The sequence below is a fragment of the Pteropus medius genome, unplaced genomic scaffold (genome assembly GCF_902729225.1).
Source record: "Pteropus medius unplaced genomic scaffold, Ma_sr-lr_union100, whole genome shotgun sequence".
In the NCBI taxonomy this organism is placed as follows: Eukaryota; Metazoa; Chordata; class Mammalia; order Chiroptera; family Pteropodidae; genus Pteropus; species Pteropus medius.
Window position 1 is genome coordinate 15099540 of NW_024351730.1, and position 13474 is coordinate 15113013.

General features: G+C 31.7%; 1 protein-coding gene across 13 annotated transcripts in view; it reads left to right on the top strand.

Moving 5' to 3' along the window:
- Positions 1 to 13474, top strand: part of ADGRL3 (adhesion G protein-coupled receptor L3) — a 726915-nt gene that overhangs the window by 641174 nt on the left and 72267 nt on the right. For all 13 annotated transcript variants that reach the window (XM_039845304.1, XM_039845303.1, XM_039845307.1 and 10 more), the window contains 2 exons: positions 4559 to 4768; positions 7188 to 7408. In XM_039845304.1, the coding sequence (XP_039701238.1) occupies positions 4559 to 4768; positions 7188 to 7408 (431 nt within the window). The remainder of the gene's footprint in view (positions 1 to 4558; positions 4769 to 7187; positions 7409 to 13474) is intronic.

Below are 13474 nucleotides of genomic sequence, written 5' to 3' on the forward strand. Positions count from 1 at the left end.
TTAAAAGTTATAAACACAATTGTATAGTAGTGAAGGTGAAATTCAGATTCTATAGTTAAAATCTGTCTCTTTTAGATGCTTTGGGCATTTTGTGGCCTTAATTTTTCAGTAGCCCGAATAATATTAATAATATAAACTAACCTAGCAATATTATAAAGTAAAATTAGGTAACTCATTAGTTGGTTAGAATAATGTTTTGTGTCCTTAGTTAAAACAACATTAACATTTATTCTTGTTATAATTATTATTTTTTGATTCATCCTGTATCATTCATATAGACTTTTGAATATTTAAATGAAGGTTTTTTCCAAACATGAAAAAATCCAGAATGTTTTCAGATTAAAAAGAAAAAAAATCATTGACTTTTACCTTCACATATATTATCCTAATTACTTACCAGAGTAACCTGAAGACTTAGTTATTTTATGTGTATGAAGTTTTTGATAGTCAAAAGCATAAGTAGTTTTTTCAAGGTAACAATTGTAAAACTGGAGTGACAAAGTTAAATTCATGTCAGTAGGTGTGAAGACTTACTCTAAAGTTCTCTTACTTCCATGCATAGTTTTACCTCCATTATCATAATTGTTTGGCAGCTTGATGTTTTAATATATCTTAAGATAATATGGTATAACCAACTTCTCATTCCCAACTCTAATTGTCTTCAACTTATACTCAAGATTTTAGAACAAGTAATTGAAGAACCAGAGTCTCAAAGCATTATACAACTTTCAGTTTATAACCTAAATACATTGTAGATGAGGTGGATAATTAAAGAGTAATTCATTTATTCAATTAACACTTTGTAGGAGCTGGGGAAACAATGGTGATCAGAAGCGATAAAACAACTTGTTCTCTGAAGTGTATATCTAGTGGAGGGCACAGACAATAAACAAATATCAATAAAATAGTTTAAGTAAGTGCTAAGGAGAAAAAAATAATGCAGGAAAGATGGTAGAGTCAGAATGGGGAAAAGATGTTTGTAATTTTAGGTGCGGTGACTCAGGAAAACCCTCTGTGAGAAGGTGACATTTGAATGAAGGACCAAAGGAGGTTAGTGAGTAAACCATGCAGATATCTTTTGGAAGAGCGTTCTAGGCCAAGAGCACATCAAGTGGAAGAATTCTGAGGCTGGAATGTGCTTGACATATTCAAAGAACAGAGTAGGCCATATGGGGTAGAATGAACTGAATAAAGGGGAAAATAGGAAATGACGTACAGAGGCACAGATCTTACAGTACTTTGTGACTTTTGTGAGGAGTTTGGTTTTTATTTTCATTAAGATGGATGGGAGACATTGGATGCTTTCATCAATGAGTCATATTATTTGACTTACATTGTAAAAAAATCTCTATTCTGATAAATATAGAAGGGGGGTATGAGTGTCAAAGTAGGGAGGTCAATTAAGAGGCTATTAAAAAAAAATCAGGTGGCTACAATTATTTTGTGAAGTTAAGGTGATGAGAAGCTGTCAAATTCAGAAAGCAGGGCCTACAAGGTTTCCTGATGGATTACGTGTAGTGTGTTAAAGAAAAGCATCAATATGACTTCTAAATCTTTAGCCTTATTCAACAAATAATGAAGTTGTCGTTTGCTGAAATGGGGAAAATAGAAGGAAAAGCAGTTGAGGGAGGGCGAGGAGTGTAGAAACAGGATAATATCAGGGGCTCAGTTTTGGACATACAATATTTGATTGCTATTTAAATATTCAGTAGGGATTAAATAGATGCTAAAGCTATACTGAAGGTTCAGCTCTAAGACGATTTAGTCTAAATGGAATGGGATTATTATAATCATTCAAAAACAAATATTTATTAAGCATTTTTAATATGTCAAGCCTAGTATGAGGTGGTGAAATATATTAATATGATACAAGATTTAAAAGATCTCAAGGCACGCAACGATATACAGTTCATGTAGCAGATGATTGAATTAGATAGTGCTCACAAACATGGAACTTTGGAAATAGGAAATGATGCAGAGGGGCACAATACTTGGTTCACGATCACATCATTACAATCATGTCCAGGAGCTTTATTCAATTGCCCATTCTCTTGAAGGGAGTTTGGTTTTTATCATAGCTTGGTCCCCTGGAAGTTCTAGTATGGCAGACTTATTAAAAGAAAACCATACTCAGCTCTTATTGGCATTTAATGCTCATTGTTCTTTTCCTCTCGTTACTGATAAAGTTCTAGCAGTAGGTTGTATTCAGAGTGCTGCTGTCACAGTGTGGTATACACAAGGTGTTGGTGTTGATGTTTTCTGAGCTAGACAGTCATACCAGAAAGGTGAATTAATCACTAGACTTCTGTTGTCTCTGAGCGTTATATACTTTTTGTACTGATGTTTTGACATCTGGTATTCTTCATTTAATAACTCTGCATGGGGTTTTTGAAGGGCCTACGAAGGCACTGAGTAAAGTAAATACATCTCTAATAATGCAACTATCCAGAAAAAGGCAGGAGTTTTTTTATTCCTTTTTTTCTCTTTTTTTTTTTTTTTTTTTTTTTTTTTTTTTTTTTTTTTTTTTTTTTTTTTCTTTTAGTGTTTTCGGTCTTTAGGATACATTTGAGAATGTATTATACCTGTCATTTTCCTCATTATGAAAGACTGCTGTGCTGAAGGTTGGTGCTTCATACTCAATCACAGCATCTTTCCTTTGAGTCAAAGAGAGCAAATAGCCCTCTGGTCAGGGAACCAGGTAGCACTAACCACTCTTTGCTCTCAAATAGTAAAAGTAATTTAAGCTATCAGAGACCCAATACTACTTTAGTAATATCCCCTGGAGAACAAAGCAGTAAAAGCAAAATTACATGTGGTTTTCTTTCATGATTTGAGCTCCTTCTGAGAAATATATCTAGAGTTATGCAGGAATATTTCAAAACTGGTTCATTGACAGTATTCTAGCAGAGTTCTTTATCAAATAACAACTGTGAAGTCATATCTGGCAATATGAGAAGTGTTATGATTCAGGTTATAGCACGGTACCTCAGTTGTAAGAAGAAATTTCACATTCAGAATAATCTTTGTATGAAGTTTGTATAAAACATAAAAGTGTGAAGTTTGAATAAAAACAAATAAAAATGAAAAACCTGGATATTTATCTATTTTTAAGGCATGTTAACTATGTAGAAGACAATTAAATATAGTAATTTACATCCTAAAACAAAAATCAATGAGTATGATCTATACAGTTAAAAAGGGTGTCAATTAGGAACACATTCCTTTGTTTACTACTAAAAAATTCCTATGCATATTTTACACTCTTAGTACTTATGCATATATGCATAAAAATCAATGTCATTGATTTATGTCTTTTAAAATTTTATACAGATAGCATTATATGGTACAGAGCCTTTTGTGACTTGCATTTTTAAGAACCTAATGTTATATTTTTGAGAAATATCCATGTTTGTGACTATAAAATTATAATACTGATTTTCTACTATTTAGAATATCATTCCATAAATTAACCATTATTTATTTATCCATTCCCCTACTAATGCAAATTAGATCTTTAGGGTTTTTCAAGAAACTTAGAAAAAAAAGAGGAATTGACAGTCATACGTAATTTCTCAGCTCTGCTCCAACATCTTGGTATACCGATGCATTGGCCCATCATGAATTCTAAAGCTTCACAGAAGTAGTTTTTGATAGAGGCAAACTACTATAAGGTAGAAATAGAATTTTGAATCTTCAAACAAGGACAGAGATGAGATAGTGGACAGATCAATGAATATGGCAGGTATGGAGCTCACTGGACTATTTTAACAGAGCACCACCCCCTTGAAAAAAAAAAATTCAGTTTCATAAAATTTTCATGAGCTTTTGCATTTTCTTAGCTCTATTATCTGGTTTATGCTGTTATTGGATATAGTAATTCTGAGTGCTTATTTTCCATCTGAGTAAATCCCTTCAAGGATCAAACTTCCTCATCTACTTAAGCCATTTAATATAAATATAAATCCAGTGACTATCCTCATTCTTTTAGATCTTCCACTAAATAAATGGTACACATATGTGGCTATTCATCAGAACAAACTGGGGATCTTTATAAAAATACATACTTTTTGAACTCAGCCTTGGAAATTCTGATAAAGTGTTTATAGGACAGAGGAATTACATTTTTTATAAAACTCTATCAGTGATTCAAAAAGCATTTCAGTTGAGATACCACTTCCCTAAGTGTATAGCTTAATTTTTAAATAGAGTATTCCCTAGTGGTAGTTGTCAAAAAATTAGCCTAAAAAAGTGATACTGGTTAAAAAAAATCAAGTTGATTTGTTTCAGCTATTTATATTAGCGGAAAATGTATGTAGCTAAGAAAGGTGCAAGCATCACTGACATCCCTGAATATCAAACTGATTTATACCTCAGAAAAAAGATAAAATATTTGACCTATGGACTAGAAAAAACAAATAAATTATCTTGTTCATTGTGCATGGGGAAAATATTTAGTACATTATTAAAATCATACTTCATTCACCCAGGCCCTTACAACACTTAGTAATTGGTTATGTATGCATAGTTGCAACTTTTGACTTTTCTGTTGTGTTTCCAGCACAGTGACGCAGTCCATGACCTTCTTCTGGATGTGATCACGTGGGTTGGAATTCTGCTGTCCCTTGTTTGTCTCTTGATCTGCATCTTCACATTTTGCTTCTTCCGCGGACTCCAGAGTGACCGTAACACCATCCACAAGAACCTCTGCATCAGCCTCTTTGTAGCAGAATTACTCTTTCTGATCGGGATCAACCGAACTGACCAACCTGTAAGCCACTTATACTAGTAAAGAATTTCTCCAGTTCAGCTTCTAATACTGGAAATACTCATGTTTGAAAATACCCTTTCTTCTGGTTGTCTAAGATAGATACTGATTTTCAAATCTTACTTAGTTTTCCCCTTTTCATGTGCCATCATAATAAAGTGGCTAATGTTATGGATGTATGAATGTAAAATTCTTCAGAAATTCTGTTTATAAACATCTTTCTAAAGAATTATGTCTCTTCATTAGTTTTTTTCCCCTCTTTAAAAATTACAGAGCTGAATATTGAGGAAAGTTAAATAACATGATTTAAGAGAACAGAGGAGTATCTAACAGATGGGACTGTTATTTATTGAAGCTTATTGTATACTTTGTTTAAAAACAGTTGATATATTAAAAACTACGTGTCTAAAATGAGTTTTTCTAATTGACGTATTTTAGAAAATAGTTCGAACTGTAGGCCATTTTTAGACCATATAACTCTTCCCAAATTTTGTTTGACACACTATATATTTGCTCAAATTCTGTTCACGTCCTTAGTGCCAACTTCATACTTTACTACTACCTACATTTAATCACATTAAGAAATATAGGATGTAGGGGAGGGAGGAAAGATGGGAGGGAAAGAAAAGGGGATAAAGGAACAGTAATAGTCAACTGTTCTCAGTAAAATCAAACAGAATGAATAACAGATAATATCCAATATATTACAGACTTTATTCCCAGTTAAAATTTTTGTGAGGCCCTTTTCTATTTACTTAAGATTCATGCACAGAGTGTAAGTTTATTCTCATGACTAAAACTGCAAATACAAAGAAAACCTTTTTGTGAAAACTTTTAGGCATAATAAATAATTCATTCTCTTAATGTTGTTTTCTGGTATATGTTCATATGTATGGAGTACTTTACAATAAAAATGCAGTTGGATTCATGTTTGTAATTACACATTCATGATTAATGGCTGTAAAGGGTACAATTACAGTGATTATACTTTTAATCCGTTATCATATACAAATGTGACAGCTTTTTCCATAAATGCATAGATATGAATAAGCAATCAAAGTGAACATTTCTTTTTCCCAAAAAGTAAAGCCTTCTAATAACAAAAAATTAATAGTTGAAGTTCTAACTCTAAAAAGCAAGAAATGGAAAACTGTGTTATTTTTCCAAAAAGAAATCATTCCATTCTCTTCTTAACCTGCAATTCACACACTCTGTGATTTCTTTTCATTTAGAAACCTTATTTTTATTTTTTCTTCCCGATAGTACATATGGTGCAGTAAACTTCACCACATGTTTTATACTGCACAAAACTAATTTTTGACAAATAGCATAAAGAACAATGATTAATATGAAAACCTGGAGTAGAGTGCAGCTCAGCTCAAGTTGCCTTTATTCTTATTGTTAGACAGATGTCCTCTTCCTGCATTCCACATAGTGAATAGGCTATGCTTTCTCTCTAGACCTCTTATATTTGACTTCCTCATCTCCCCCTCATTGTTATCTCTCTACACCAAAAAAATTGACCTGCCCTTTGTGTCATTTCTCAAGGATCATACTCATCATTGAACCCTTATTAATCTGATAATTTCTATAAATGTGTTGCTTTATCTAGTAGGAACTGTAGATTTTACTTAGGACTTCTTATAAGAAATGAAAACCCCCAAAAGAGTGAGAATTTCAGAAACTGACATAAGATTAATATATGGTCTGCTGACTTGTAGTACCTTTTAAGTTTGCCAAAGAAAATAGTTCAAACTGCCATTTTTGACCAAGCTTGTCTAGACATTTAGTACAATCACAAAAAAAAAAAAAAATGAGAGAGAAAGCACTTCTGAAACACCTTATTTTAACCAGATCTACTTTTGTAACTATGTAGCATGAACTTCCCAATGCTATCTTAGATTCTTTCTGAAACAAAGCAGGGAAGAAATAAATAAGAACAATAATAATGAATTAATAATCTCATCATAAAATACTGTAATGAATTATTTAATTTTAAGAACTTTTATTCTCCTTGGTTTTCATATTTCTCTTTCATTTACAATTGAAGAACTTAATACGTTAGTACACACATGATTATGGACAATAGAAAAAATTCCTGAGGTCTATTTTAAAATCTTTAGACTAGTCTCAACAATAATTATCAATAGGCACTTAGAATGTTTTCCTAAATATCATAATCTTTATTATAATATTATGCTGTCACCCACAAGCCATTATTAATAAAATGTTAAGTATAATTTTCAAAAATAGGTTATATTTAATTAGGTTTCAATATCTGAATTTTAAGAAATGTCTACATTATTCTTTTGCAGACCTATTTTTTTGTTATAGTCTTGATAAATATTTATTTTAATTTGATGACAGTCGATAATATTTCATGTAGTAGTTGTTTGACTAAATCATTTGTTCCTTTTCCTAGATTGCCTGTGCGGTTTTTGCTGCCCTCTTACATTTCTTCTTCTTGGCTGCCTTCACCTGGATGTTCCTGGAGGGAGTGCAGCTCTATATCATGCTGGTGGAGGTTTTTGAGAGCGAACATTCACGTAGAAAATACTTTTACCTGGTCGGCTATGGCATGCCTGCACTCATTGTGGCTGTGTCAGCTGCAGTAGACTACAGGAGTTATGGAACAGATAAAGTGTGAGTTTATGTTTTCTTTCTTTTTCTCTCTCTTTTTAAAGCTAGTTCAAATAAAAGCTTTGGATTTTCTTGGAAGCAAAGGTCTTTATAACAACACTTCACAACAATAAATGAAGGAACTGGAAAAACAAATGGGGGATAATTCAAACCATGGTTGTACTTTTGTTATGTTGTAAAAAGAGCAAATAAAGTCCTGAGATTCAGTATGATGCTGTTTTTAAACAGCATAATTTTTCTGTATCTAAATCATAACTTTTAGTAATTATAAATAGATGATTATTTTAATCTCTTTCAAAAAGCATTGAGACATTTGTCAAATGAAGAACTAGCTATATTTTAAACTATCTTTTCAGAGGAGAGTGCAGTCCCTGACATTAATGGTTTCTCTTCTTCCAGACGTACAAGTTCTAATCACTGGAGATATATATCATTAACACAAAGAAAGACTATGGGAACAGGGGCAGTTTGTGTTTTTTCTTTTTTTCCTAAGTGAGTATTGGGGTATAAATGAATTTTATTTTCTGTATAACTTTAAGTTGGTGAGACATATATGTAAGGATATCTAGCACACTGGCAAGGAGTTCAGTAAAAAATAGTTTTGTAATCCACATCAATACAACAGTTAGACCCTGAGAATGAATGAAAGTTTCAATAAAAAAAAAAGATTAGAAAGATGACCAATATAGTTCTCTGATGAAAACCCACATTTAGGACATAGATTGAGGAGGGAAAATAAAAATAGAGGCCTTAGAAAGAGAACCACAAGATTTGGGATCAGGAAGAGCAAGAAGAAAGTTTCAAGATGGTATTTCAAAACCATGGTGTTTTATGTCAAAGATAACTCGAGTAGAATAAGCATTGAGAGAAAATCTTTTGACTTTTGTAACAGCTATTTTGACAAAGTGCTAGAAGCAGAAGCCAAATTCGAAGGTGTGAAGAGATGTCAGTAGTAAGAAAGTAGAGTCTTTAAGTGTTTTCTACACCCTGAAGAAATTTGATTGAGACATAGTAAAAATATTAACTCAAGTGATAACAGTAATAAAGGAGGATGTGAAAAAAAAAAAAAAAAAAGAAGTCCCAAGCATGTCTAAGGTGAGAAGCATCAAGCTGATAGGAGATTCCTAGAGAGAAAATATCTTATGCTTCATTTGTATTCAATATATATAGGTTGAATAAAAGGGAAGATTCGAGAAGGGTAGAAAGGCCTAAGATTGAATATGAGATGAGGAAAACCTCGATTTGGTACTGAAAGCGGTCTTAGTATTCTCCAAGTCCAAGGAATTATTTTTACAGGTGAAAAAATTCAAAGACCAGATAAATTGCCTTTCCCATGGAGAGGCAGACAGTTATAAAACATCAAGTTTATTTCTACCAAAGATGTTGTTAAATGGTAAATCACCCCTCTCTCCTGAGGTGAGTGAAAAGGAAAGAACATATAAGGTAAATTTCGAAGTAGAAGAACTTTTCCATCAAGTAGGAAATGCCGACACTTGTGAGTGAACTGTGGAGGTCATGTTGAATGGACACGGGATTTGAAAAGCTTTGAAATAAGCACTATGGAAAATGTGTTAAAGAGCCAATTAGACATTAATAAAAAGATTTCCAAGCAGTAGTGAAGGCTCAGATGAGGTTAGATAACATCAATTTGTAAAGCACTCACTTCACAGAAGAAAGGATTGAAAAGGAGAAATGAGAAGAGGACTCCAGAGTTACTGGGAGCACAGTTAAAACGGAATAGATCTTGGTGCACAGACACCAAACAATAAAATGAAAATGAATTGTGGTTCATTTTCTGGATTCCACCGACAAGTGCGACAGAGTAGGAATAGATAAAAACATAATCTGGAGTTCCCACTAAAGACGTATTAGGGGAGAAGGCTTAGTTAGATCATAGGATTTTGAAAAATAACACCATTATTGACATAATTTACATACCATAAAATTCACTCTTTTAAAGTGTATGCTTCATTTGTTTTTAGTACATTCACAGTGTTTGCGCCATCACTGCTAATTTAGAACATTTTCATCACCCCAAAAAGAAATCCATTAGTAGTCACACCCCTTAGATTATACAATTTTACATTTTAATTAATGCATTTCCTAAGATATTAAATTGACTGATATAGTCATTTGTGACCTTCTACTACTTCAAATATTGTGTTGATGTAGTTTAACTTTACTCTTTTTCAATTCCTGATTTACTTTTATTTTTGTTTTATGTTGATTCTTTCCCCCGTTAGATATTTGCAAATTTTTTGTTAGAGAACTGACTCAACTTGTTTGCTTTGTGTTTTAGTCATTTATTTTGAGACAGATGTCATTCTGGATAGTATGAATCTATCTAGGATCAATAATGTATAGTCTCTTGTGACTTCATTAAAGCTTTGGCCATCATTCCTTTAATTTCCTGCACCATAACTGGAAGCTCTCATTTACTGACGTTATTGCTGTGTGGGAATAGAGGCTAATTTATTTCCCAGGCACTGATTTTAAACAAGCTTTACTAATAGTTCAGTTTCACAATTATGATTTTTCCCAACACAAAGAAAGGCAAAACAGATATAGAGAAAAGGGAGGGTAGATGAAAGAGGGAGAAAAAAAGACAGGGAAAATTGCATTAAAATTCTATCACAGGCAGGCATAGAACATTTAATGTATGCTTCGAATGTTTTAAATAAATTGTCCATAGAGAGACTTTCAAAATAAATGGAAAAAAAAATGTTTAACTTCTACCCTTTGGGAATTCATTTAATCCAATATCTATACAAGGCTGCTTTGCTCAAGAAAGCAGGTGTTGAAAAAAAGAAACTTTTTTCAGTCATTTTTATTTACTTGAGAAGCTGAAATGAGCGGATCATGTTCAATCAGGAGTTTAATCAAGATATCTTCTCAAAGAAAAATGTAAGCAAGGAATTTTTACACAACTTGAAGAATTTCTGCATACATATCTTGTTCCTTATTATCAAATCTGTCTTGGTTGTTTCAATTTCTGTTTATTTCAAATCGTGTTTTCTACTTCCTACTCATTCATCATCATATAATTTTTTTAATGTAACTTTACTACATCAAGGTTGTTTTTTTGTTTGTTTGTTTTTGTTTTTGCCATTGTTACCTTCTTATGTGCTACACTGAATTTTTTAAATACAAATATGTATACTCCACAGTCTAAAAGAGAGTTAAGAATGCAGAGACATATTATTAGGCATTTTCTGCAAATTCTTAAAGATCAATAATTTTTATATTTTAGAAATCTATTATTCTCATTTTTGGACTTCATTATTATTACATTTTTACTCCTCAGTCTCACGCTCTTAGAGTACATATAGAATAAAACCATTAAATATATATCACAGTAACCCAAATAATAGTTATGTTTCCCTTTTTTCTCCTCTTAATGCACATAGATATATTTTATTAAACTGACAATGAAGTTTTATCGCCAAAACCTTTAATAATAATAGATAACGTTTCTAAAATGTAGAGCATCATATCAGTGGTAGGAGATAAAATTGGTTTTGTAGGTTAAATAAATGTTATTTTAATACAGATAGTGGTAACTATCATATTTCATCTGGCTGATGGATTAGGACGTATTTTTCTATAAAATGTTATTAGGGCTGTTGAATTGATTATTATGTACAAAACACATACTCATATACAAAGCATACATAATGTGATTTCGAGAGGTTGCTTTGTTTGCCATCAATCTGCAAAATTTGTAAGATAAAATTATTATTATTTTCTGATGTTTAATGAAATATTTTTATCTGTACTGACATTATTCTCGAGAATGTACTGAGAATTACATTTAGTCACAATAATCAGACATTTACAAAATCCAATCAAAAGACCAATACAGTCATAAAAAACAAAAAAATAACTCTCAGCTAATGGACCACAGGTCTAAATTACACTGTTAAAAATTGGCATTTATTCCATTTTGTCTGTGTACTTCCCTTACTTTCACTTATACCATTACATTGGCTGTTTAGCAAAGCCATCTAATGTGATACTCTCAAAAGATAAAGGCTGGCATTGACTTTACAACAATTCAGACAGAACAAATTTGGCAATTCAGTACTAAATACTTTGATTTTTATGACCCAAAACTAATCAGTTCATTTAAACTTTAATTACCTCAATATTACCAAAAATGCAAACTGTTTGAACAGTTAATTTTTATTTAAAGAAAAAAATTACATTTATAGTTTATAGCACTTACCTCACAATCTAAGTATACAACTGAAAAAGCAGTGGTTAATTGGATGAGTAGATTGGAAAAGGCTTGGGAGTAAGTTCCAGGAGGAGGGAGGGTGCTGGGAAGGAAGAAAGCCCAGAGAATAGCCTAGGAGTTTGAATATAGGCTCAAAAATTAGTAAGGGGTTTCTGAAAGATATCAATTAATTCATAAACATTTATAATGGATCAGAACATCCTTGAATGCTAAAAGCATAGCCAGGCTCTTAAAATAATTGATATCAAATTTTATGATCTGAAAATTATTATAAATCATCTTTTAAGTCAATTTCTCTCCCCAGCTCACTAGCTTAAGAATAGCTCTAAAAGGTATGATAGTTTAAAGCCCCCAGGTTTCTTTATTTTCACATCATTACCTAAGTAGCATAGTCATTTGGATGGAAAAGTGATTATTGATTTTTAAAAATACTAGATTATAGTATTATTCAAAAAAGAGCCTAGCCAAAGAACATTGAACTTATAGTTATCTGCAACTTGTATGCATAGGTTTATTTAATACATTTCACAATTTCTAAGCACTGCAACCCACTCATAGAAAATTATATCTTCATTTGGAATATTTCTCTAAGCATATTATTATATGATATTATAAAATATTCTTACTTTGACATGATAGGTGTACCTTACTGAATATATTATCACCAGATATCTTTGATTCTAGCTTGGCTAGTGGAAAATGGTACAGATAATGAAGTATTTTTTATTGACATATATCAAGATAATTGTTCGATGTATGTGTGGGGAGTGCAAGTGTATGTATATATGTTATTTGATTAAAGACCAAGAACATGTTTTAGTGTATGTGTATTAGAGATTGAGGGCTTATTGTGTCTTCATTTCAACATCTAGGAACCCTATGAAATGGCTTAAAATTACCATTATATGTAAGTTGAGTTTTGGTTGAGTTTAATTTTTTGATTAACAACGTAGCCAGCACTATATCAGAGAACATCAGGACTGCTATCTTGTTATTTACAAAATGCATTTAAATATTGACCTTAAAGTCTAATGTTGTCCTTGAGTTCTTATTGAAACTAAAGAAATATGACAACTTCCACATCTAGAGATCCCTTTATATTGTAACTTCCCCCACTAGAAGTTTACAATAAAAAAGACATAATAACACATATTGTTGAGAATGTAAAAAAATTAGAATCTTCACATATTGCTGGTAACAATATAAAATGATGCAGCTAGCTACTCTGTAAAACAGTTTGATAGATCTTCAGAATGTTAAACATAGTTACCATTTGACCTGGAAGTTCTACTACTAGGTATTTACCCAAGAAAAATCAAAACATAGGTTCATTCAAAAAACTTGTACACAAGTGTTCATAACAACATTATATTAGCCCCAAAGTGGAAACACCCAGTGTCCATCAACTGATAAAAAGATTAGCAAAATGTAGTCTATTCGATAGAATATTATTTGGAAATGAAAATGAATAAAGTATTGATACATGCTTAAAACATGTTAAATGAAGGAATCCAGTCACAAAAGACTACACATTGTGTGATCCCATTTATATGATATTGTTGCTAGGACTGGATACAAATGAGGAAATATAAATTTTATGTTTAGTAACATTCTTTTAATTGTAAAATAAATTATATTTAAAGTATCCATTTATAAAGGAATTGATTAAAATTCTTAAGCTACTGCCTATTAATTTAAGCAACATGAGACCATAAGAATGATTCCAACATTTATTCTTAATAAATTATAATAGTGCCATTTTTACCTTTGTAGTCCACCATAAAGATATAGGATGTATTTTGCCGAAGAAATAGTGAAACCCTTATTTAAAA